Source organism: Entelurus aequoreus, linkage group LG02 (genome assembly GCF_033978785.1).
Source record: "Entelurus aequoreus isolate RoL-2023_Sb linkage group LG02, RoL_Eaeq_v1.1, whole genome shotgun sequence".
NCBI classification, from domain to species: domain Eukaryota; kingdom Metazoa; phylum Chordata; class Actinopteri; order Syngnathiformes; family Syngnathidae; genus Entelurus; species Entelurus aequoreus.
Window position 1 is genome coordinate 95,316,447 of NC_084732.1, and position 26,864 is coordinate 95,343,310.

General features: G+C 36.6%; 1 protein-coding gene across 1 annotated transcript in view; it reads right to left on the bottom strand.

Moving 5' to 3' along the window:
- The window catches only part of gpc5a (glypican 5a), a 407,804-nt gene that overhangs the window by 191,602 nt on the left and 189,338 nt on the right, over positions 1-26,864 (bottom strand). Inside the window, exon 7 of the mRNA XM_062035416.1 lies at positions 20,785-20,905. Coding sequence (XP_061891400.1) covers positions 20,785-20,905 — 121 coding nt within the window. The remainder of the gene's footprint in view (positions 1-20,784; positions 20,906-26,864) is intronic.

Below are 26,864 nucleotides of genomic sequence, written 5' to 3' on the forward strand. Positions count from 1 at the left end.
TACACTACCGTTCAAAAGTTTGGGGTCACCCAAACAATTTTGTGGAATAGCCTTCATTTCTAAGAATAAGAATAGACTGTCGAGTTCCAGATGAAAGTTCTCTTTTTCTGGCCATTTTGAGCGTTTAATTGACCCCGCAAATGTGATGCTCCAGAAACTCAATCTGCTCAAAGGAAGGTCCGTTTTGTAGCTTCTGTAACGAGCTAAACTGTTTTCAGATGTGTGGACATAATAATAATAATAATACCTGGGATTTATATAGCGCTTTTCTAAGTACCCAAAGTCGCTTTACATGTTAAAAACCCATCATTCATTCACACCTGGTGGTGGTAAGCTACTTTCATAGCCACAGCTGCCCTGGGGTAGACTGACGGAAGCGTGGCTGCCAATTTGCGCCTACGGCCCCTCCGACCACCACCTATCATTCATTCATCATTCATTCACCGGTGTGAGCGGCACCGGGGGCAAGGGTGAAGTGTCCTGCCCAAGGACACAACGGCATGGTAAGAGGCGGGGCGCGAACCTGCAACCCTCAGGTTTCTGACACGGGCGCTCACGTGGCTAATAGAGTATATATATGTCTTGTGTTTATTTACTGTTGTAGTCATTTCCAGCTGAATATCAGGTCACCCCCGGCTCTCACAGCATCTTCAACTCCCCACTAGTCCTTCACTTGCACTTTCCTCATTTAAAAATATTTCATCCTCGCTCAAATTAATGGGGAAATTGTCGCTTTCTCGGTCCGAATCTCTCTCACTTCATGCGGCCATCATTGTAAACAATAGGGAACTTTGCGTATATGTTCAACTGACTACGTCACGCTACTTCCGGTAGGGGCAAGCCTTTTTTTATCAAATACCAAAAGTTGCAATCTTTATCGTCGTTGTTCTCTACTAAATCCTTTCAGCAAAAATATGGCAATATCGCAAAATGATCAAGTATGACACATAGAATAGATCTGCTATCCCCGTTTAAATTAAAAAAATTAATTTCAGTAGGCCTTTAAGAAAACGCAACAAAAGTCCCGCAAGGACTTGCAGGGTGGTATGAATATATAAAGGTGCTTGATTAGTGGCGGCAGCATGTGGGTACACGAATCCATAGACAACTGGTGTTGTGTGATCAGCGCACCTAACAACGAGAGCATATAGATTTTGTAGCTGTTTCAGCAGATTTGAATTGCTACGATAGGATCTTTGATCCAAGACACAACTTACATTTAACTAAAATGTTCTTTTCTTTGTGGCCGACAAAAGAAAAGTAGTGGGAATGTCTCCATGTTAAGAAACTCGGCTTCATGTCTTCGCCTCTTCCTTGTCGCCTCTTCCGCAGCGCTCCGATAAAACACACTCAGATCTTCTCAGTTTCTAGCCGACACTACATAAAAAAAATAACGTAAAATAACGTAGTAACGGTAACCGAGTTACTGAATATAAACAAATAACGCGTTAGATTACTATTTACCGCCGAAAGTAACGCCGCTAGTCCCAACACTGCCGACAGTAATACAACATGAACGAGCCGCTTTGTTAAGCACAAGTTTTTCCGTTTCAGAAACAATTTGAATGTTTTCAAGTCTACAATTATCCGCTATACACTACCGTTCAAAAGTTTGGGGTCACATTGAAATGTCCTTATTTTTGAAGGAAAAGCACTGTACTTTTCAATGAAGATAACTTTAAACTAGTCTTAACTTGAAAGAAATACACTCTATACTTTGCTAATGTGGTAAATGACTATTCTAGCTGCAAATGTCTGGTTTTTGGTGCAACATCTACATAGGTATATAGAGGCCCATTTCCAGCAACTATCACTCCAGTGTTCTAATAATAATAATAATAATACCTGGGATTTATATAGCGCTTTTCTAAGTACCCAAAGTCGCTTTACATGTTAAAAACCCATCATTCATTCACACCTGGTGGTGGTAAGCTACTTTCGTAGCCACAGCTGCCCTGGGGTAGACTGACGGAAGCGTGGCTGCCAATTTGCGCCTACATCCCCTCCGACCACCACCTATCATTCATTCACCGGTGTGAGCGGCACCGGGGGCAAGGGTGAAGTGTCCTGCCCAAGGACACAACGGCATGGTAAGAGGCGGGGAGCGAACCTGCAACCTTCAGGTTTCTGACACGGGCGCTCTACCCACTACGCCATGCCGCCCCTAATGGTACAATGTGTTTGCTCATTGGCTCAGAAGGCTAATTGATGATTAGAAAACCCTTGTGCAATCATGTGTTAGGGGCGGCATGGCGTAGTGGGTAGAGCGCCCGTGTCAGAAACCTGAGGGTTGCAGGTTCGCTCCCCGCCTCTTACCATGCCGTTGTGTCCTTGGGCAGGACACTTCACCCTTGCCCCCGGTGCCGCTCACACCGGTGAATGAATGATAGGTGGTGGTCGGAGGGGCCGTAGGCGCAAATTGGCAGCCACGCTTCCGTCAGTCTACCCCAGGGCAGCTGTGGCTACGAAAGTAGCTTACCACCACCAGGTGTGAATGAATGATGGGTTTTTAACATGTAAAGCGACTTTGGGTACTTAGAAAAGCGCTATATAAATCCCAGGTATTATTATTATTATTATTAGAACACTGGAGTGATAGTTGCTGGAAATGGGCCTCTATATACCTATGTAGATGTTGCACCAAAAACCAGACATTTGCAGCTAGAATAGTCATTTACCACATTAGCAAAGTATAGAGTGTATTTCTTTCAAGTTAAGACTAGTTTAAAGTTATCTTCATTGAAAAGTACAGTGCTTTTCCTTCAAAAATAAGGACATTTCAATGTGACCCCAAACTTTTGAACGGTAGTGTATAGCGGATAATTGTAGACTTGAAAACATTCAAATTGTTTCTGAAACAGAAAAACTTGTGATTAACAACGCGACTCGTTTATGTTGGGACTAACGCCGTTGCTTTCGGCGGTAAATAGTAATCTAACGCGTTATTTGTTTATATTCAGTAACTCGGTTACCGTTACTACGTTATTTTACGTTATTTTTTTTATGTAGTGTCGGCTAGAAACTGAGAAGATCTGAGTGTGTTTTATCGGAGCGCTGCGGAAGAGGCGACAAGGAAGAGGCGAAGACATGAAGCCGAGTTTCTTAACATGGAGACATTCCCACTACTTTTCTTTTGTCGGCCACAAAGAAAAGAACATTTTAGTTCAATGTGAGTTGTGTCTTGGATCAAAGATCCTATCGTAGCAATTCAAATCTGCTGAAACAACTACAAAAGCTATATGCTCTCGTTGTTAGGTGCGCTGATCACACAACACCAGTTGTCTATGGATTCGTGTACCCACCTGCTGCCGCCACTAATCAAGCACCTTTATATATTTATACCACCCTGCAAGTCCTTGCGGGACTTTTGTTGCGTTTTCTTAAAGGCCTACTGAAATGAATTTTTTTTATTTAAACGGGGATAGCAGATCTATTCAATGTGTCATACTTGATCATTTCGCGATATTGCCATATTTTTGCTGAAAGGATTTAGTATAGAACAACGACGATAAAGATTGCAACTTTTGGTATCTGATAAAAAAAAGGCTTGCCCCTACCGGAAGTAACGTGACGTAGTCAGTTGAACATATACGCAAAGTTCCCTATTGTTTACAATGATGGCCACATGAAGTGAGAGAGATTCGGACCGAGAAAGCGACGATTTCCCCATTAATTTGAGCGAGGAGGAAATATTTTTAAATGAGGAAAGTGCAAGTGAAGGACTAGTGGGGAGTGGAAGATGCTGTGAGAGCCGGGGGTGACCTGATATTCAGCTGGGAATGACTACAACAGTAAATAAACACAAGACATATATATACTCTATTAGCCACAACACAACCAGGCTTATATTTAATATGCCACAAATTAATCCCGCATAAAAACACCTAGGTGTTTGTTATGCTAGCTCCTAGCTACTAGCTACTAGCTCGAGCTAGTTATAGCTCGAGCGGGTAATATGGACGGGATCCTGTATATATAACCCGCCAATACAATTCAAACACCTGCACAACACACACACTCACTCAGCCCAAACAACCGTTCACCTAACCCAAGGTTCATAAAGCTTATATATTTAATCAAAGTTACGTACATGACACGCACGTACTGGCAAGCAATCAAATGTTTGGAAGCGCGCGGGTGGGACCTGATATCCAGCTGGGAATGAGTACAACAGTAAATAAACACAAGACATATATATACTCTATTAGCCACAACACAACCAGGCTTATATTTAATATGCCACAAATTAATCCTAATGCTAGCTCCTAGCTCCTAGCTACTAGCTCGAGCTAGTTATAGCAAGCGATCAAATGTTTGGAAGCGCAGCTGCGTACTCACGTTATCGCAACTGTGTATCCAAATCAAAGTCCTCCTGGTAAGAGTCTCTGTTGTCCGAGTTCTTCCATCTTGACTGCATCTTTCGGGAATGTAAACAAAGAAGCGCCGGCTGTGTACGTGTTGTTGCTGACTTCCCTCGCAAAATAGACACTTCGCACCGACAACTTTCTTCTTTGCTTGCTCAGCTTCTTTCTCCATAATGCAATGAACAAATTGCAACAGATTCACCAACACAGATGTCCAGAATACTGTGGAATAATGAGATGAAAACAGAGCTATTTCGTATTGACTTCAATGCTGTCCGAATACTTCCGTTTCAATGATTGACGTCACGCGCATACGTCAACCCTCAGAGGCGTTTCGAACCGGAAGTTTAGCGGGAAATTTAAAATTGCACTTTATAAGTTAACCCGGCCGTATTGGCATGTGTTGCAATGTTAAGATTTCATCATTGATATATAAACTATCAGACTGCGTGGTCGGTAGTAGTGGCTTTCAGTAGGCCTTTAAACTCTTATGCTCCAGTTATGTTTTCAGGCTACGACTCTTGTTTATTTTCCATGCCATATACTTCAAGGTGTTTTGTTGTGTTTTTGCTTTTAGTCTAACGGTTAAAAGATTCTGACCTGCACGCTTCCCGAAGACGCAACGGTCGCGATTATGCCACGCAACAAACACTGCCCAAAGATCACGAGCTTTGGTTTTGAGTCTATTTTCAGTCCGAGCCCTGCTTCCTTTGTTTATGCTCTCGTTGTTAGGTGCGCTGATCACACAACACCAGTTGTTTATGGATTCGTGTACCCACCTGCTGCCGCCACTAATCAAGCACCTTTATATATATATACCACCCTGCAAGTCCTTGCGGGATTTTTGTTGCGTTCTCTTAAATCCTTATGCTCCAGTTATGTTTCCAGGCTACGACTTTTGGTTTATTTTCCATGCCATATACTTCAAGGTGTTTTGTTGTGTTTTTGCTTTTAGTCTAACGGTTAAAAGATTCTGACCTGCACGCTTCCTGAGGACGCAATGGTCGCGATTATGCCACGCAACAAACACTGCCCAAAGATCACGAGCTTTGGTTTTGAGTCTATTTTCAGTCCGAGCCCTGCTTCCTTTGTTTATGCTCTCGTTGTTAGGTGCGCTGATCACACAACACCAATTGTTTATGGATTCGTGTACCCACCTGCTGCCGCCACTAATCAAGCACCTTTATATATATACCACCCTGCAAGTTCTTGCGGGATTTTTGTTGCGTTCTCTTAAATCCTTATGCTCCAGTTATGTTTCCAGGCTACGACTTTTGGTTTATTTTCCATGCCATATACTTCAAGGTGTTTTGTTGTGTTTTTGCTTTTAGTCTAACGGTTAAAAGATTCTGACCTGCACGCTTCCTGAGGACGCAATGGTCGCGATTACGCCGCGCAACAAACACTGCACAAAGATCAAGAGCCTCGTAAATATTACGACAGCACAGCTACTGCACAACCGGAAAAATAGGACAGCGTGTGTAATGCATATTTCAGGGGAAACTCATGTGTGCCAGAATAGGAATATTTACCACTTAGTCAGTCATTGTCTCTCATTAAATTCTGCTCCACTTTAACGTGGCGTAGAAAAAAAGAAACTTTTTTTAAGTGGCACCACCACTCCCCTACGTCCACTTTGAGACTTTGTGAAGATGCTTTATTAGCGGGCTTAAGTCGGGTGACATAACATTGTTGTAAAGTAGGTTCGTCTGATCCGCAGGGGCGGAATTATTCAATGCAAATCAATTAAAATGAGGCTTACAACGCGGCAAAGAACTCGCCTTTAAGATCTGCGTTGACCCCGGCGGTGGGGGTGCAACTCGGCTCGAGAGCACTCCAAATGTTGGGACAATTAACGACGGGGGTTTATTTGCATGTTGAATCACCGCCAAATCCCAAAGTGCGAGCCCTTCAGCGAGACACGGCTTGTTGCAAAGTAGCAGAGAAGTTCAAGTTCCACGCTGATACTGATCAAACCGAAACATGACCAAAGGCACTGGCGAGGCAGAGCTTGAAACTTGAAGTGCTTAATCCATTGGAAACCCCCAAAAAAGTCTTTAAAGTGTTTGAAACAAACACTTCAGACAGTCACTCTGGAGCATATAGCAGGCCGTCCAGATAGTCTGGTAGGTGGTCCACTGACTCAAAGAGCAGAGACGAATACAAATATTGGAAGGCCGATGTTGAGGCGGGAGGGCAAGTCCGACATAACTCGCTGCAAATTGACCCGGGGATCATAAAAATAGGAGTGTCGTCTGCATAGCATCTTGCTGTAATAGCCTTAAACGTGTTGACATGTTTCATATTGAAGATGTTGCTCCCATTTTAAACGAGGGGTGTACCTATATATACTGTATATACATGTGTGTGTATATATACATAAATATGTCTATATATATACATACATACTTATATATGTGTGTGTATATATATATATACATACACACACACACACACATATATATATATATATATATATATATATATATATATATATATATATATATATATATATATATATATATATATATATATATATATATATATATATATATATATATATATATATATATATATATATATATATATATATATATATATATATATATATATATACACATATTACACATTTATATACATATATACACATTTATATACATACACATACACATATATATATACATATATATACTGTACATACTGAATATGCATATATATATATATATATATATATATATATATATATATATATATATATATATATATATATATATATATGTACTGTATATACACATATATATATATATATACTGTATATACATATATATTTATATATATATATATATATATATATATATAAATATATATATATATATATATATATATATATATATATATATATACATACACATAGATGTATACATACACGTATATATACACATATATATGTGTGTGTGTATGTATATATATGTGTGTGTGTGTATATATTATATATATGTGTGTATATATTATACATATATATGTGTGTATATATTATATATATATATACATATGCATGTGTGTGTATATATATACATACATGTGTACTGTATATACATATGTGTGTATATAAACATATATACTGTATATACATGTGTGTGTACATATACATAAATATGTCTGTATATATACATATATACTGTACTTATATTTATATATATATATATATATATATATATATATATATATATATATATATATATATATATATATATATATACATAAAAAAATATTTATATTACACATTTATATACATATACATATATACACATATATGCAGATATATTTACTGTATATGTACATATATATAGTGTATATACATATATATATGTGTGTATATATATATATATATATATATATATAAATACATATACATATATATATATACATATATATACATATACATATATATGTATACATATATATATATATATATATATATATATATATATATATATATATATATATATATATATATATATATATATATATATATATATATATATATATATATACATATACATATATATGTATACACATATATATATATATATATATATATACACATATATATACTGTATATACATATATATATGTATACATATATATATATATATATATATATATATATATATATATATATATATATATATATATATATATATATATATATATATATACACATATATATACTGTATATACATATACATACATATATATATATACATACATATATTTATATACATATATACATATACATATATTTATATACACATACACATACACATACATATATATATGTATGTATGTATATATATGGATTAATAAAGTATTTCTGATACATATATATATATATCCATCCATCCATCCATTTTCTACCGCTTGTCCCTTTTGGGGTCGCGGTGGGTGCTGGAGCCTATCTCATATATATATATATATATATATATATATATATATATATATATATATATATATATATATATATATATATATATATATATATATATATATATATATATATATATATATATATATATATATATATATATATATATATATATATATATATATATATATATATATATATATATATATATATATATATAATATAAATATATAAAACATTAACAATAACAAATAATTTTGTGAATACAAAATAGCCCTCCCGTACTAAACTACTTTTAAAAAATCAATCAACTAGAAAAGTGCATTCAAATACGTTTCCTTTGACTCATGGCTCTTTTTGCCTTTTCAGACAGTGTGACTCCAGTCCTGTCAGCCGGCACACACGTGAAGGCAATTTGCAACCGGTTCCCATCTTTCACCTGAAATATGCCGTTCAAAAGACTCAACTCGTTCTTTAACGTCACACGGTTGTTATTGTGCTAACCAAGCCTGACACAAACAGAAGTGATTACACAACCTGCTGGCGCAGGTAATTATGCTGCTTGGGCATCGAGTGCTCAGGCTCATCTTTAGCGCTCCCCCAATAGCGGGGAAGTAAGTTATTCTGCAGGAAATGAGCGACTTAGTGAGTGTGCATGATTTAGAAAACAACACCGCAGACTGAACAACAGCAAGACTCTAATGGGAGGAAAGCAACAAAAGGTCTTCAAGTTTGACTCCGTGAAGTAGCTTCACATTTAGTTTCACATTAAAATGTGCTGAAAATTGACGCATGTAAATCAATCTCGAGTCACGACTTTTTCACAGAATTGCAATTTAAAACTAAAGGGAGCATTCAGGCATCTTGAGGATGCATGACAATGCATGCACGGACTCCCAATGAGGCAGATTGGTTGTCCTAAAGTGATTCCATCCATCCATTTTCTACCGCTTATCCCTAATATACAAAACCCAAAACCAATGAAGTTGTCACGTTGTGTAAATGGTAAATAAAAACAGAATACAATGAATCCTTTTCAACTTATATTCACTTGAATAGACTGCAAAGAACTGAGAAACTTCATTTTTTTTGCAAATAATCATTCACTTAGAATTTAATGGCAGCAACACATTGCAAAAAAGTTGTCACAGGGGCATTTTTACCACTGTGTTACATGGCCTTTCCTTTTAACAACACTCAGTAAACGTTTGGGAACTGAGGAGACCTAATTTTGAAGCTTTTCAGGTGGAATTCTTTCCCATTCTTGCTTGATGTACAGTTTAAGTTGTTCAACAGTCTCCGTTGTGGTATTTTAGGCTTCATAATGCGCCACACATTTTCAATGGGAGACAGGTCTGGACTACAGGCAGGCCAGTCTAGTACCCGCATTCTTTTACTACGAAGCCACGCTGTTGTAACAGATTTGGCATCGTCTTGCTGAAATAAGCAGGGGCGTCCATGATAACGTTGCTTGCATGGCAACATATGTTGCTCCAAAACCTGTATGTACCTTTCAGCATTAACGGCGCCTTCACAGGTGTGTAAGTTACCCATGTCTTGGGCACTAATACACCCCCATACCATCACACATGCTGGCTTTTGAACTTTGCGCCTATAACAATCCGGATGGTTCTTTTCCTCTTTGGTCCGCAGGACACGACGTCCAGTTTCCAAAAAAAATTTGAAATGTGGACTCGTCAGACCACAAACCACTTTTCCACTTTCCATCAGTCCATCTTAGATGAGCTCGGGCCCAGCGAAGCGTTTCTGGGTGTTGTTGATAAATGGCTTTGGCTTTGCATAGTAGAGTTTTAACTTGCACTTACAGATGTAGCGACAAACTGTAGTTACTGACAGTGGGTTTCTGAAGTGTTCCTGAGCCCATGTGGTGATATCCTTTACGCACCGATGTCGCTTTTTGATGCAGCACCGCCTGAGGGATCGAAGGTCACGGGCATTCAATGTTGGTTGCAGTGATTTCTCCAGATTCTCTGAACCTTTTGATGATATTACGGACCGTAGACGGTAACATCCCTAAATTCCTTGCAATAGCTGGTTGAGAAATGTTGTTCTTAAACTGTTGGACAATTTGCTCACGCATTTGTTCACAAAGTGGTGACCAGTGGGGCGGTTGGTAGAGTGGCCGTGCCAGCAACTTGAGGGTTCCAGGTTCGATCCCCGCTTCCGCCATCCTAATCACTGCCGTTGTGTCCTTGGGCAAGACACTTTACCCACATGCTCCCAGTGCCACCCACACTGGTTTAAATGTAACTTAGATATTGGGTTTCACTATGTAAAGCGCTTTCAGTCACTAGAGAAAAAGCGCTATATAAATATACTTCACTTCACTTTATATGAAAAAAACTAACGTCATTAACACCCACAGTCAAAAGAACATATGACCATGTGTGTTGAATTTTTGTGCTGGTTGAAATTTTTTTTTTTCCTGCCCTATGACTAGGGAAGGTTGTTTGGATTGGGTCATCTAAGTAAATGCTGCGCACAAGTTTACATTGATACACAATTAGTGTATCAATGTGTTTTATATGAAAAAACTAACATCATTAACACCCACAGTCAAAAGAACGTATGACCATGTGTGTTGATTTTTTTTTTTTCCTGCACCATGACTAAGGAAGGTTGTTTGGATTGGGTCATCTAAGTAAATGCTGCGCACAAGTTTACATTGATACACAATTAGCGTATCGATGTGTTTTATATGAAAAAACTAACATCATTAACACCCACAGTCAAAAGAACGTATGACCATGTGTGTTGAATTATTTTTTTTCCTGCACCATGACTAGGGAGGGTTCTTTGCATTGGGTCATCTAAGTAAATGCTGCGCACAAGTTTACATTGATACACAATTAGCGTATCAATGTGTTTTATATGAAAAAACTAACATCATTAACACCCACAGTCAAAAGAACGTATGACCATGTGTGTTGAATTATTTTTTGTTCCTGCACCATGACTAGGGAAGGTTGTTTGGATTGGGTCATCTAAGTAAATGCTGCGCACAGGTTCACATTGATACACAATTAGCGTATCAATGTGTTTTATATGAAAAAACTAACATCATTAACACCCACAGTCAAAAGAACGTATGACCATGTGTGTTGAATTGTTTTTTTTCCTGCACCATGACTAGGGAAGGTTGTTTGGATTGGGTCATCTAAGTAAATGCTGTGCACAAGTTTACATTGATACACAATTAGCGTATCAATGTGTTTTATATGAAAAAACTTAACATCATTAACACCCACAGTCAAAAGAACGTATGACCATGTGTGTTGAATTATTTTTTTTCCTGCACCATGACTAGGGAAGGTTGTTTGGATTGGGTCATCTAAGTAAATGCTGCGCACAGGTTCACATTGATACACAATTAGCGTATCAATGTGTTTTATATGAAAAAACTAACATCATTAACACCCACAGTCAAAAGAACGTATGACCATGTGTGTTGAATTATTTTTTTTCCTGCACCATGACTAGGGAAGGTTGTTTGGATTGGGTCATCTAAGTAAATGCTGCGCACAGGTTCACATTGATACACAATTAGCGTATCAATGTGTTTTATATGAAAAAACTAACATCATTAACACCCACAGTCAAAAGAACGTATGACCATGTGTGTTGAATTATTTTTTTTCCTGCACCATGACTAGGGAAGGTTGTTGGGATTGGGTCATCTAAGTAAATGCTGTGCACAGGTTCACATTGATACACAATTAGTGTATCAATGTGTTTTATATGAAAAAACTAGCATTAACACCCACAGTCAAAAGAACGTCTGACCATGTCTGTTGAATTATTTTTTTTCCTGCACCATGACTAGGGAAGGTTGTTTGGATTGGGTCATCTAAGTAAATGCTGTGCACAAGTTTACATTGATACACAATTAGCGTATCAATGTGTTTTATATGAAAAAACTAACATCATTAACACCCACAGTCAAAAGAACGTATGACCATGTGTGTTGAATTATTTTTTTTCCTGCACCATGACTAGGGAAGGTTCTTTGGATTGGGTCATCTAAGTAAATGCTGCGCACAGGTTCACATTGATACACAATTAGCGTATCAATGTGTTTTATATGAAAAAACTAACATCATTAACACCCACAGTCAAAAGAACGTATGACCATGTGTGTTGAATTATTTTTTGTTCCTGCACCATGACTAGGGAAGGTTGTTTGGATTGGGTCATCTAAGTAAATGCTGTGCACAAGTTTACATTGATACACAATTAGCGTATCAATGTGTTTTATATGAAAAAACTAACATCATTAACACCCACAGTCAAAAGAACGTATGACCATGTGTGTTGAATTATTTTTTTCCTGCACCATGACTAGGGAAGGTTGTTTGGATTGGGTCATCTAAGTAAATGCTGCGCACAGGTTCACATTGATACACAATTAGCGTATCAATGTGTTTTATATGAAAAAACTAACATCATCAACACCCACAGTCAAAAGAACGAATGACCATGTGTGTTGAATTATTTTTTTTCCTGCACCATGACAAGGGAAGGTTGTTTGGATTGGGTCATCTAAGTAAATGCTGCGCACAAGTTTACATTGATACACAATTAGCGTATCAATGTGTTTTATATGGAAAAAACTAACATCATTAACACCCACAGTCAAAAGAACGTATGACCATGTGTGTTGAATATTTTTTTTTCCTGCACCATGACTAGGGAAGGTTCTTTGGATTGGGTCATCTAAGTAAATGCTGTGCACAGGTTCACATTGATACACAATTAGTGTATCAATGTGTTTTATATGGAAAAACTAACATCATTAACACCCACAGTCGAAAGAACGTATGACCATGTGTGTTGAATTTTTTTTTTTCCTGCACCATGACTAGGGAGGGTTGTTTGGATTGGGTCATCTAAGTAAATGCTGTGCACAAGTTTACATTGATACACAATTAGCGTATCAATGTGTTTTATATGAAAAAACTAACATCATTAACACCCACAGTCAAAAGAACGTATGACCATGTGTGTTGAATTGTTTTTTTTCCTGCACCATGACTAGGGAAGGTTGTTTGGATTGGGTCATCTAAGTAAATGCTGTGCACAAGTTTACATTGATACACAATTAGCGTATCAATGTGTTTTATATGAAAAAACTTAACATCATTAACACCCACAGTCAAAAGAACGTATGACCATGTGTGTTGAATTATTTTTTTTCCTGCACCATGACTAGGGAAGGTTGTTTGGATTGGGTCATCTAAGTAAATGCTGCGCACAGGTTCACATTGATACACAATTAGCGTATCAATGTGTTTTATATGAAAAAACTAACATCATTAACACCCACAGTCAAAAGAACGTATGACCATGTGTGTTGAATTATTTTTTTTCCTGCACCATGACTAGGGAAGGTTGTTTGGATTGGGTCATCTAAGTAAATGCTGCGCACAGGTTCACATTGATACACAATTAGCGTATCAATGTGTTTTATATGAAAAAACTAACATCATTAACACCCACAGTCAAAAGAACGTATGACCATGTGTGTTGAATTATTTTTTTTCCTGCACCATGACTAGGGAAGGTTGTTGGGATTGGGTCATCTAAGTAAATGCTGTGCACAGGTTCACATTGATACACAATTAGTGTATCAATGTGTTTTATATGAAAAAACTAGCATTAACACCCACAGTCAAAAGAACGTCTGACCATGTCTGTTGAATTATTTTTTTTCCTGCACCATGACTAGGGAAGGTTGTTTGGATTGGGTCATCTAAGTAAATGCTGTGCACAAGTTTACATTGATACACAATTAGCGTATCAATGTGTTTTATATGAAAAAACTAACATCATTAACACCCACAGTCAAAAGAACGTATGACCATGTGTGTTGAATTATTTTTTTTCCTGCACCATGACTAGGGAAGGTTCTTTGGATTGGGTCATCTAAGTAAATGCTGCGCACAGGTTCACATTGATACACAATTAGCGTATCAATGTGTTTTATATGAAAAAACTAACATCATTAACACCCACAGTCAAAAGAACGTATGACCATGTGTGTTGAATTATTTTTTGTTCCTGCACCATGACTAGGGAAGGTTGTTTGGATTGGGTCATCTAAGTAAATGCTGTGCACAAGTTTACATTGATACACAATTAGCGTATCAATGTGTTTTATATGAAAAAACTAACATCATTAACACCCACAGTCAAAAGAACGTATGACCATGTGTGTTGAATTATTTTTTTCCTGCACCATGACTAGGGAAGGTTGTTTGGATTGGGTCATCTAAGTAAATGCTGCGCACAGGTTCACATTGATACACAATTAGCGTATCAATGTGTTTTATATGAAAAAACTAACATCATCAACACCCACAGTCAAAAGAACGAATGACCATGTGTGTTGAATTATTTTTTTTCCTGCACCATGACAAGGGAAGGTTGTTTGGATTGGGTCATCTAAGTAAATGCTGCGCACAAGTTTACATTGATACACAATTAGCGTATCAATGTGTTTTATATGGAAAAAACTAACATCATTAACACCCACAGTCAAAAGAACGTATGACCATGTGTGTTGAATATTTTTTTTTCCTGCACCATGACTAGGGAAGGTTCTTTGGATTGGGTCATCTAAGTAAATGCTGTGCACAGGTTCACATTGATACACAATTAGTGTATCAATGTGTTTTATATGGAAAAACTAACATCATTAACACCCACAGTCGAAAGAACGTATGACCATGTGTGTTGAATTTTTTTTTTTCCTGCACCATGACTAGGGAGGGTTGTTTGGATTGGGTCATGTAAGTAAAAGCTGCGCACAAGTTTACATTGATACACAACTAGCGTATCAATGTGTTTTATATGAAAAAACTAACATCATCAACACCCACAGTCAAAAGAACGTATGACCATGTGTGTTGAATTGTTTTTTTTTCCTGCACCATGACTAGGGAAGGTTGTTTGGATTGGGTCATCTAAGTAAATGCTGTGCACAAGTTTACATTGATACACAATTAGCGTATCAATGTGTTTTATATGAAAAAACTAACATCATTAACACCCACAGTCAAAACAACGTATGACCATGTGTGTTGAATTATTTTTTTTCCTGCACCATGACTAGGGAAGGTTGTTTGGATTGGGTCATCTAAGTAAATGCTGCGCACAAGTTTACATTGATACACAACTAGCGTATCAATGTGTTTTATATGAAAAAACTAACATCATTAACACCCACAGTCAAAAGAACGTATGACCATGTCTGTTGAATTATTTTTTTTCCTGCACCATGACTAGGGAAGGTTGTTTGGATTGGGTCATCTAAGTAAATGCTGTGCACAAGTTTACATTGATACACAATTAGCGTATCAATGTGTTTTATATGAAAAAACTAACATCATTAACACCCACAGTCAAAACAACGTATGACCATGTGTGTTGAATTATTTTTTTTCCTGCACCATGACTAGGGAAGGTTGTTTGGATTGGGTCATCTAAGTAAATGCTGCGCACAAGTTTACATTGATACACAACTAGCGTATCAATGTGTTTTATATGAAAAAACTAACATCATTAACACCCACAGTCAAAAGAACGTATGACCATGTCTGTTGAATTATTTTTTTTCCTGCACCATGACTAGGGAAGGTTGTTTGGATTGGGTCATCTAAGTAAATGCTGTGCACAAGTTTACATTGATACACAATTAGCGTATCAATGTGTTTTATATGAAAAAACTAACATCATTAACACCCACAGTCAAAACAACGTATGACCATGTGTGTTGAATTATTTTTTTTCCTGCACCATGACTAGGGAAGGTTGTTTGGATTGGGTCATCTAAGTAAATGCTGTGCACAGGTTCACATTGATACACAATTAGCGTATCAATGTGTTTTATATGAAAAAACTTACATCATTAACACCCACAGTCAAAAGAACGTATGACCATGTGTGTTGAATTATTTTTTTTCCTGCACCATGACTAGGGAAGGTTGTTTGGATTGGGTCATCTAAGTAAATGCTGCGCACAAGTTTACATTGATACACAATTAGCGTATCAATGTGTTTTATATGAAAAAACTAACATCATTAACACCCACAGTCAAAAGAACGTATGACCATGTGTGTTGAATTTTTTTTTTTCCTGCACCATGACTAGGGAAGGTTCTTTGGATTGGGTCATCTAAGTAAATGCTGTGCACAAGTTTACATTGATACACAATTAGCGTATCAATGTGTTTTATATGAAAAAACTAACATCATTAACACCCACAGTCAAAAGAACGTATGACCATGTGTGTTGAATTATTTTTTGTTCCTGCACCATGACTAGGGAAGGTTGTTTGGATTGGGTCATCTAAGTAAATGCTGTGCACAAGTTTACATTGATACACAATTAGCGTATCAATGTGTTTTATATGAAAAAACTAACATCATTAACACCCACAGTCAAAACAACGTATGACCATGTGTGTTGAATTATTTTTTTTCCTGCACCATGACTAGGGAAGGTTGTTTGGATTGGGTCATCTAAGTAAATGCTGCGCACAGGTTCACATTGATACACAATTAGCGTATCAATGTGTTTTATATGAAAAAACTAACATCATCAACACCCACAGTCAAGAGAACGTATGACCATGTGTGTTGAATTATTTTTTTTCCTGCACCATGACTAGGGAAGGTTGTTTGGATTGGGTCATCTAAGTAAATGCTGCGCACAAGTTTACATTGATACAAAATTAGCGTATCAATGTGGTTTATATGAAAAAACTAACATCATTAACACCCACAGTCAAAAGAACGTATGACCATGTGTGTTGAATTATTTTTTTTCCTGCACCATGACTAGGGAAGGTTGTTTGGATTAAGTCATCTAAGTAAATGCTGCGCACAAGTTTACATTGATACACAACTAGCGTATCAATGTGTTTTATATGAAAAAACTAACATCATTAACACCCACAGTCAAAAGAACGTATGACCATGTGGGTTGAATTATTTTTTTTCCTGCACCATGACTAGGGAAGGTTGTTTGGATTGGGTCATCTAAGTAAATGCTGCGCACAAGTTTACATTGATACACAATTAGCGTATCAATGTGTTTTATATGAAAAAACTAACATCATTAACACCCACAGTCAAAAGAACGTATGACCATGTGTGTTGAATTATTTTTTTTCCTGCACCATGACTAGGGAAGGTTCTTTGGATTGGGTCATCTAAGTAAATGCTGTGCACAGGTTCACATTGATACACAATTAGCGTATCAATGTGTTTTATATGAAAAAAATAACATCATTAACACCCACAGTCAAAAGAACGTATGACCATGTGTGTTGAATTATTTTTTGTTCCTGCACCATGACTAGGGAAGGTTGTTTGGATTGGGTCATCTAAGTAAATGCTATGCACAGGTTCACATTGATACACAATTAGCGTATCAATGTGTTTTATATGAAAAAACTAACATCATTAACACCCACAGTCAAAAGAACGTATGACCATGTGTGTTGAATTATTTTTTTCCTGCAACATGACCAGGGAAGGTTGTTTGGATTGGGTCATCTAAGTAAATGCTGTGCACAGGTTCACATTGATACACAATTAGCGTATCAATGTGTTTTATATGAAAAAACTAACATCATTAACACCCACAGTCAAAAGAACGTATGACCATGTGTGTTGAATTATTTTTTTTCCTGCACCATGACTAGGGAAGGTTCTTTGGATTGGGTCATCTAAGTAAATGCTGCGCACAAGTTTACATTGATACACAATTAGCGTATCAATGTGTTTTATATGAAAAAACTAACATCATTAACACCCACAGTCAAAAGAACGTATGGCCATGTGTGTTGAATTATTTTTTTTTCCTGCACCATGACTAGGGAAGGTTGTTTGGATTGGATCATCTAAGTAAATGCTGCGCACAAGTTTACATTGATACACAATTAGCGTATCAATGTGTTTTATATGAAAAAAATAACATCATTAACACCCACAGTCAAAAGAACGTATGACCATGTGTGTTGAATTATTTTTTGTTCCTGCACCATGACTAGGGAAGGTTGTTTGGATTGGGTCATCTAAGTAAATGCTGCGCACAAGTTTACATTGATACGCAATTAGCGTATCAATGTGTTTTATATGAAAAAACTAACATCATTAACACCCACAGTCAAAACAACGTATGACCATGTGTGTTGAATTATTTTTTTCCTTCAACATGACTAGGGAAGGTTGTTTGGATTGGGTCATCTAAGTAAATGCTGCGCACAAGTTTACATTGATACACAATTAGCGTATCAATGTGTTTTATATGAAAAAACTAACATCATTAACACCCACAGTCAAAAGAACGTATGACCATGTGTGTTGAATTATTTTTTTCCTGCACCATGACTAGGGAAGGTTGTTTGGATTGGGTCATCTAAGTAAATGCTGCGCACAAGTTTACATTGATACACAATTAGCGTATCAATGTGTTTTATATGAAAAAACTAACATCATTAACACCCACAGTCAAAAGAACGTATGACCATATGTGTTGAATTATTTTTTTTCCTGCACCATGACTAGGGAAGGTTCTTTGGATTGGGTTATCTAAGTAAATGCTGTGCACAGGTTCACATTGATACACAATTAGCGTATCAATGTGTTTTATATGAAAAAACTAACATCATTAACACCCACAGTCAAAAGAACGTATGACCATGTGTGTTGAATTATTTTTTTTCCTGCACCATGACTAGGGAAGGTTGTTTGGATTGGGTCATCTAAGTAAATGCTGCGCACAGGTTCACATTGATACACAATTAATGTATCAATGTGTTTTATATGAAAAAACTAACATCATTAACACCCACAGTCAAAAGAACGTATGACCATGTGTGTTGAATTATTTTTTGTTCCTGCACCATGACTAGGGAAGGTTGTTTGGACTGGGTCATCTAAGTAAATGCTGCGCACAGGTTCACATTGATACACAATTAGCGTATCAATGTGTTTTATATGAAAAAACTAACATCATTAACACCCACAGTCAAAAGAACGTATGACCATGTGTGTTGAATTATTTTTTGTTCCTGCACCATGACTAGGGAAGGTTGTTTGGATTGGGTCATCTAAGTAAATGCTGCGCACAGGTTCACATTGATACACAATTAGCGTATCAATGTGTTTTATATGAAAAAACTAACATCATTAACACCCACAGTCAAAAGAACGTATGACCATGTGTGTTGAATTATTTTTTTTCCTGCACCATGACTAGGGAAGGTTGTTTGGATTGGGTCATCCAAGTAAATGCTGCGCACAAGTTTACATTGATACACAATTAGCGTATCAATGTGTTTTATATGAAAAAACTAACATCATTAACACCCACAGTCAAAAGAACGTATGACCATGTGTGTTGAATATTTTTTTTTCCTGCACCATGACTAGGGAAGGTTGTTTGGATTGGGTCATCTAAGTAAATGCTGCGCACAAGTTTACATTGATACACAATTAGCGTATCAATGTGTTTTATATGAAAAAACTAACATCATTAACAACCACAGTCAAAAGAACGTATGACCATGTGTGTTGAATTATTTTTTTTCCTGCACCATGACTAGGGAAGGTTGTTTGGATTGGGTCATCTAAGTAAATGCTGTGCACAAGTTTACATTGATACACAATTAATGTATCAATGTGTTTTATATGAGAAAACTAACGTCATGAACACCCACAGTCAAAAGAACGTATGACCATGTGTGTTGAATTATTTTTTTTCCCGCACCATGACTAGGGAAGGTTGTTTGGATTGGGTCATCTAAGTAAATGCTGCGCACAGGTTTACATTGATACACAATTTGTGTATCAATGTGTTTTATATGAAAAAACTAACATCATTAACACCCACAGTCGAAAGAACGTATGACCATGTGTGTTGATTTTTTTTTTTCCTGCACCATGACTAGGGAAGGTTGTTCGGATTGGGTCATCTAAGTAAATGCTGCGCACAGGTTCACATTGATACACAATTAATGTATCAATGTGTTTTATATGAGAAAACTAACGTCATGAACACCCACAATGTACCAAAATGTGTTTGAATCAGCCCCCAGCAGTTATAAAATTATAAAATGATATTGCTGAATAGACAATATATTTGATATTTCAATTGTTGATGCTGATGTTGCGCAATCGCCTCTTTTCTCACAGCCGTGTGTACAAATGTGTCAGCAAAGCATAAAAGAAGATGCAAAATAGCGCTCGCAGTTCAGTTGTATTCTTGATAAATCAAACTGCGAGTGCAGAATAAACATATTTGATGATGCGGCATATATTCCGAAGACAGACGGCGCTCCTCACCCGGCCCACTAACGAGGCGCGATCCACTTTGCACACGTCCGGGTGAAGTTTTGCGCGTGTTTTAGCACACGCGCACACCTCGGGTAGACCTCGTGTATGAAAACGGGACGTGGCGAGGCTCACCTGGTTGATGTGCTTGAGTTTGTCTATGATCTGCTGGATCACGGCGTCGTCTCCTCGCACTTTCACCTCGGGGTTGGCGGCCTGCGCCTTCACGCCGTTGCCCACCACGCGCAGAGTGTAGCTGGGCACACAAACACAAAACAACTTCACAATTTCATAAACACTTCTCTCCTCTCCGGGGAAGAGGAAAGCCGTCATCAATATCCCCAAAAGCCGCCAGACAGGTGGTAGTAACATCCTGCGGTTTAACCGGGGATCATGACGCGCTTACCTCGAGTACACGAGAACATTTGCAGCTGCGTGTAGTTTGAACCACTTTTTTGTCATCACTCACGGAAATAAAAGCACACAACTTGCAGTGTGAGTACACAACATCTCACTTACGCAACATAAATGCTCGTTTAAAAGCAGTTCGTTGTTGTTGTTGTTGTTGACGACAACGTTGGTAGCTGGCGAGTGAGCGTAATAATACATCATGTAGATCAGGGGTCACCAACGCGGTGCCCGCGGGCACCAGGTAACCCGTAAGGACCAGATGAGTAGCCCGCTGGCCTGTTCTAAAAATAGCTCAAATAGCAGCACTTACCAGTGAGCTGCCTCTATTTATTTTTTTTTATTTACCAGCAAGCTGGTCTCGCTTTGCCCGACATTTTTAATTCTAAGAGAGACAAAACTCAAATAGAATTTGAAAATCCAAGAAAATATTTAAAGACTTGGTCTTCACTTGTTTAAATGAATTCATGAATTTTTTTACTTAGCTTCTTATAACTTTCAGAAAGACAATTTTAGAGAAAAAAATACAACCTTAAAAATTATTTTAGGATTTTTAAACACATATACCTTTTTACCTTTTAAATTCCTTCCTCTTCTTTCCTGACAATTTAAATCAATGTTCAAGTAATTTATTTTTTTTATTGTAAAGAATAATAAATACATTTTAATTTAATTCTTCATTTTAGCTTCTGTTTTTTCGACGAAGAATATTTGTGAAATATTTCTTCAAACTTATTATGATTAAAATTCAAAAAAATTATTCTGGCAAATCTAGAAAATCTGCAGAATCAAATTTAAATCTTATTTCAAAGTCTTTTGAATTTCTTTTTAAATTTTTGTTCTGGAAAATCTAGAAGAAATAATGATTAGTCTTTGTTAGAAATATAGCTTGGTCCAATTTGTTATATATTCTAACAAAGTGCAGATTGGATTTTAACCTATTTAAAACATGTCATCAAAATTCTAAAATTAATCTTAATCAGGAAAAATGACTAATGATGTTCCATTAATTATTTTTTTTATTTTTTCCAAAAGATTCGAATTAGCTAGTTTTTCTCTTCTTTTTTTCGGTTGAATTTTATAGAGTCGAGATTGAAGATAAACTATGTTTCAAAATTTAATTGTCATTTTTTTCGTGTTTTCTCCTCTTTTAAACCGTTCAATTAAGTGTAAATATCATTAATTATTAATAATAACATAGAGTTAAAGGTAAATTGAGCAAATTGGCTATTTCTGGCAATTTATTTAAGTGTGTATCAAACTGGTAGCCCTTCGCATTAATCAGTACCCAAGAAGTAGCTCTTGCTTTCAAAAAGGTTGGTGACCCCTGATGTAGATCAAGGGGTGTCCAAAGTGCTTGTTTTTTTACACACAAAAAAAAGAATATACAATTTTGCCAGAAATGAAGCAACGCTAACGTTAGCCTTGCTAACAGTTAGAATGCGTCAAGTGCCAAGTCATGTGACTACAAAGCGTACGCACGTATAATTCACTTAAAAAGTTAGCATGCTGACAGTTAGCATGTATAAAGTGCCAAGTTATACAACTCAGAGGGGTTCGACCGCAAAATTGGCTATAAAAAATAGCATGCTAATATTAGTCAGTGGAATGCTAATGTTATTATGCTAACAGTTAGAATGCGTCAAGTACCGAGTCGTATGACTACGAAGCGTACGCACGTGCAATTAGCTAAAAAAGTTAGCATGCAAACGTTAGCATGCTTATAGTTAGCATATTTTAAGTACCAAGTTATATGACTCCGAGGTGTTTGACTGCAAAATTTGCTATAAAAACATAGCATGCTAATATTAGTACAGTGGAAAGCTAATGTTAGCATGCTGACAGTTAGAATGCGTCAAGTACCAAGTCATGTGACTACAAAGCGTACGCACGTATAATTCACTTAAAAAGTTAGCATGCTGACAGTTAGCATGTATAAAGTGCCAAGTTATACAACTCAGAGGGGTTTTACTGCAAAATTGGCTATAAAAAATAGCATGCTAATATTAGTCAGTGGAATTCTAATGTTATTATGCTAACAGTTAGAATGCGTCAAGTACCAAGTCGTATGACTACGAAGCGTAGGCACGTGCAATTAGCTAAAAAAGTTAGCATGCAAACGTTAGCATGCTTATAGTTAGCATATTTTAAGTACCAAGTTATATGACTCCGAGGTGTTTGACTGCAAAATTTGCTATAAAAACAGAGCATGCTAATATTAGTACAGTGGAAAGCTAAGTTAGCATGCTAACAGTTAGAATGCGTCAAGTACCAAGTCATGTGACTACAAAGCGTACGCACGTGTAATTCACTTAAAAAGTTAGCATGCTGACAGTTAGCATGTATAAAGTGCCAAGTTATACAACTCAGAGGGGTTCGACTGCAAAATTGGCTATAAAAAATAGCATGCTAATATCAGTCAGTGGAATGCTAATGTTATTATGCTAACAGTTAGAATGCGTCAAGTACCAAGTTGTATGACTACGAAGCGTACGCACGTGCAATTAGCTAAAAAAGTTAGCATGCAAACGTTAGCATGCTTATAGTTAGCATATTTTAAGTACCAAGTTATATGACTCCGAGGTGTTTGACTGCAAAATTTGCTATAAAAACATAGCATGCTAATATTAGCACAGTGGAAAGCTAATGTTAGCATGCTAACAGTTAGAATGCGTCAAGTACCAAGTCATGTGACTACAAAGCGTACGCACGTATAATTCACTTAAAAAGTTAGCATGCTGACAGTTAGCATGTATAAAGTGCCAAGTTATACAACTCAGAGGGGTTCGACTGCAAAATTGGCTATAAAAAATAGCATGCTAATATCAGTCAGTGGAATGCTAATGTTATTATGCTAACAGTTAGAATGCGTCAAGTACCAAGTCGTATGACTACAAAGCGTATGCACGTGCAATTAGCTAAAAAAGTTAACATGCAAACGTTAGCATGCTTATAGTTAGCATATTTTAAGTACCAAGTTATATGACTCCGAGGTGTTTGACTGCAAAATTTGCTATAAAAACATAGCATGCTAATATTAGTACAGTGGAAAGCTAAGTTAGCATGCTAAAAGTTAGAATGCGTCAAGTACCAAGTCATGTGACTACAAAGCGTACGCACGTATAATTCACTTAAAAAGTTAGCATGCTGACAGTTAGCATGTATAAAGTGCCAAGTTATACAACTCAGAGGGGTTCGACTGCAAAATTGGCTATAAAAAATAGCATGCTATTAGTCAGTGGAATGCTAATGTTATTATGCTAACAGTTAGAATGCGTCAAGTACCAAGTCGTATGACTACGAAGCGTACGCACGTGCAATTAGCTAAAAAAGTTAGCATGCAAACGTTAGCATGCTTATAGTTAGCATATTTTAAGTACCAAGTTATATGACTCCGAGGTGTTTGACTGCAAAATTTGCTATAAAAACATAGCATGCTAATATTAGTACAGTGGAAAGCTAAGTTAGCATGCTGACAGTTAGAATGCGTCAAGTACCAAGTCATGTGACTACAAAGCGTACGCACGTGTAATTCACTTAAAAAGTTAGCATGCTGACAGTTAGCATGTATAAAGTGCCAAGTTATACAACTCAGAGGGGTTCGACTGCAAAATTGGCTATAAAAAATAGCATGCTAATATTAGTCAGTGGAATGCTAATGTTATTATGCTAACAGTTAGAATGCGTCAAGTACCAAGTCGTATGACTACAAAGCGTATGCACGTGCAATTAGCTAAAAAAGTTAACATGCAAACGTTAGCATGCTTATAGTTAGCATATTTTAAATACCAAGTTATATGACTCCGAGGTGTTTGACTGCAAAATTTGCTATAAAAACATAGCATGCTAATATTAGTACAGTGGAAAGCTAATGTTAGCATGCTAACAGTTAGAATGCGTCAAGTACCGAGTCGTATCAATACAAAGCGTACGCACGTAAAATTAGCTAAAAAAGTTAGCAGGTGAACGTTAGAATGCTAATAGTTAGCATACTAATAGTTAGCATAAATAAAGTACCAAGTTATACGACCCGAGGTGTTCGACTGCAAAATTGGCTATAAAAAAAATAGCATGCTAATATTAACAAGTGGAATGCTAATGTTAGCATGCTAACAGTTAGAATACGTCAAGTACGGAGTCGTATGATTACAAAGCGTACGCACATATAATTAGTTAGCATGCGAACGTTAGCATGCTAATAGTTAGCATATAAAAAGTACCAAGTTATACAACTGTAAAATTGGCTATAAAAAATAGCATGCTAATATTAGCAGGTGAAATGCTAATTGTAGCATGCTAACAGTTAGAATGCGTCAAGTACCGAGTCGTATGAGTACAAAACGTACGCACGTGTAATTAGCTAAAAAAAGTTAGCAGGCGAACGTTAGCATGCTTATAGTTAGCATATATAAAGTACCAAGTTATACAACTCCGAGGTGTTCGACTGCAAAATTGGCTGTAAAAAAAATAGCATGCTAATATTAGTCAGTGGAATGATAATGTTAGCATGCTATCTGATAGAATGCACGAGTACCAAGTCATATGATTACAAAGTGTACGCACATATAATTAGTTAGCATGCGAACGTTAGCATGCTAATAGTTAGCATATATAAAGTACCAAGTTATACAACTGTAAAATTGGCCATAAAAAATAGCATGGTAATATTAGTCATTGGAATGCTAATGTTAGCATGCTAACTGATAGAATGCACGAGTACCAAGTCATATGATTACAAAGCGTACGCACGTATAATTAGTTAGCATGCTAATAGTTAGCATATATAAAGTACCAAGTTGTACAACTCTGAGGTGTTCGACTGCAAAATTGGCTATAAAAAATAGCATGCTAATATTAGTACGGTGGAATGCTAATGTTAGCATGCTAACAGTTATAATGCGTCAAGTACCAAGTTATATGATTACAAAGCGTACGCACGTAAAATTAGCTAAAAAAGTTAGCAGGCGAACGTTAGCATGCTAATAGTTAGCATATATAAAGTACCAAGTTATACAACTCTGAGGTGTTGCCATGCAAAATTGGCTATAAAAAAATAGCATGCTAATATTAGTCAGTGTAATGCTAATGTTAGCATGCTAACTGATAGAATGCACGAGTACCAAGTCATATGATTACAAAGCGTACGCACATATAATTAGCTAGCATGCGAACGTTAGCATGCTAATAGTTAGCATATAAAAAGTACCAAGTTATACAACTGTAAAATTGGCTATAAAAAATAGCATGCTAATATTAGTAAGTGGAATGCTAATTGTAGCATGCTAACAGTTAGAATGCGTCAAGTACCGAGTCGTATGACTACAAAACGTACGCATGTGTAATTAGCTAAAAAAGTTAGCAGGCGAACGTTAGCATGCTTATAGTTAGCATATATAAAGTACCAAGTTATACAACTCCGAGGTGTTCGACTGCAAAATTGGCTGTAAAAAAAATAGCATGCTAATATTAGTCAGTGGAATGATAATGTTAGCATGCTAACTGATAGAATGCACGAGTACCAAGTCATATGATTACAAAGCGTACGCACATATAATTAGTTAGCATGCAAACGTTAGCATGCTAATAGTTAGCATATATAAAGTACCAAGTTATACAACTCTTAGGTGTTCAACTGCAAAATTTGTGCAAAACGGCTAAAAAAAAATAAGTTAACACACTAATGTGAGCATGTACAATTGGCTATAAAAATTAGCATGCTAATATCAGTGCTAACAGTTAACATGTGCCAACTACCAAGTTATATGACTAAGTGTTTGGCTGTAAAATTAGCTAAAAAAAATTTTTTT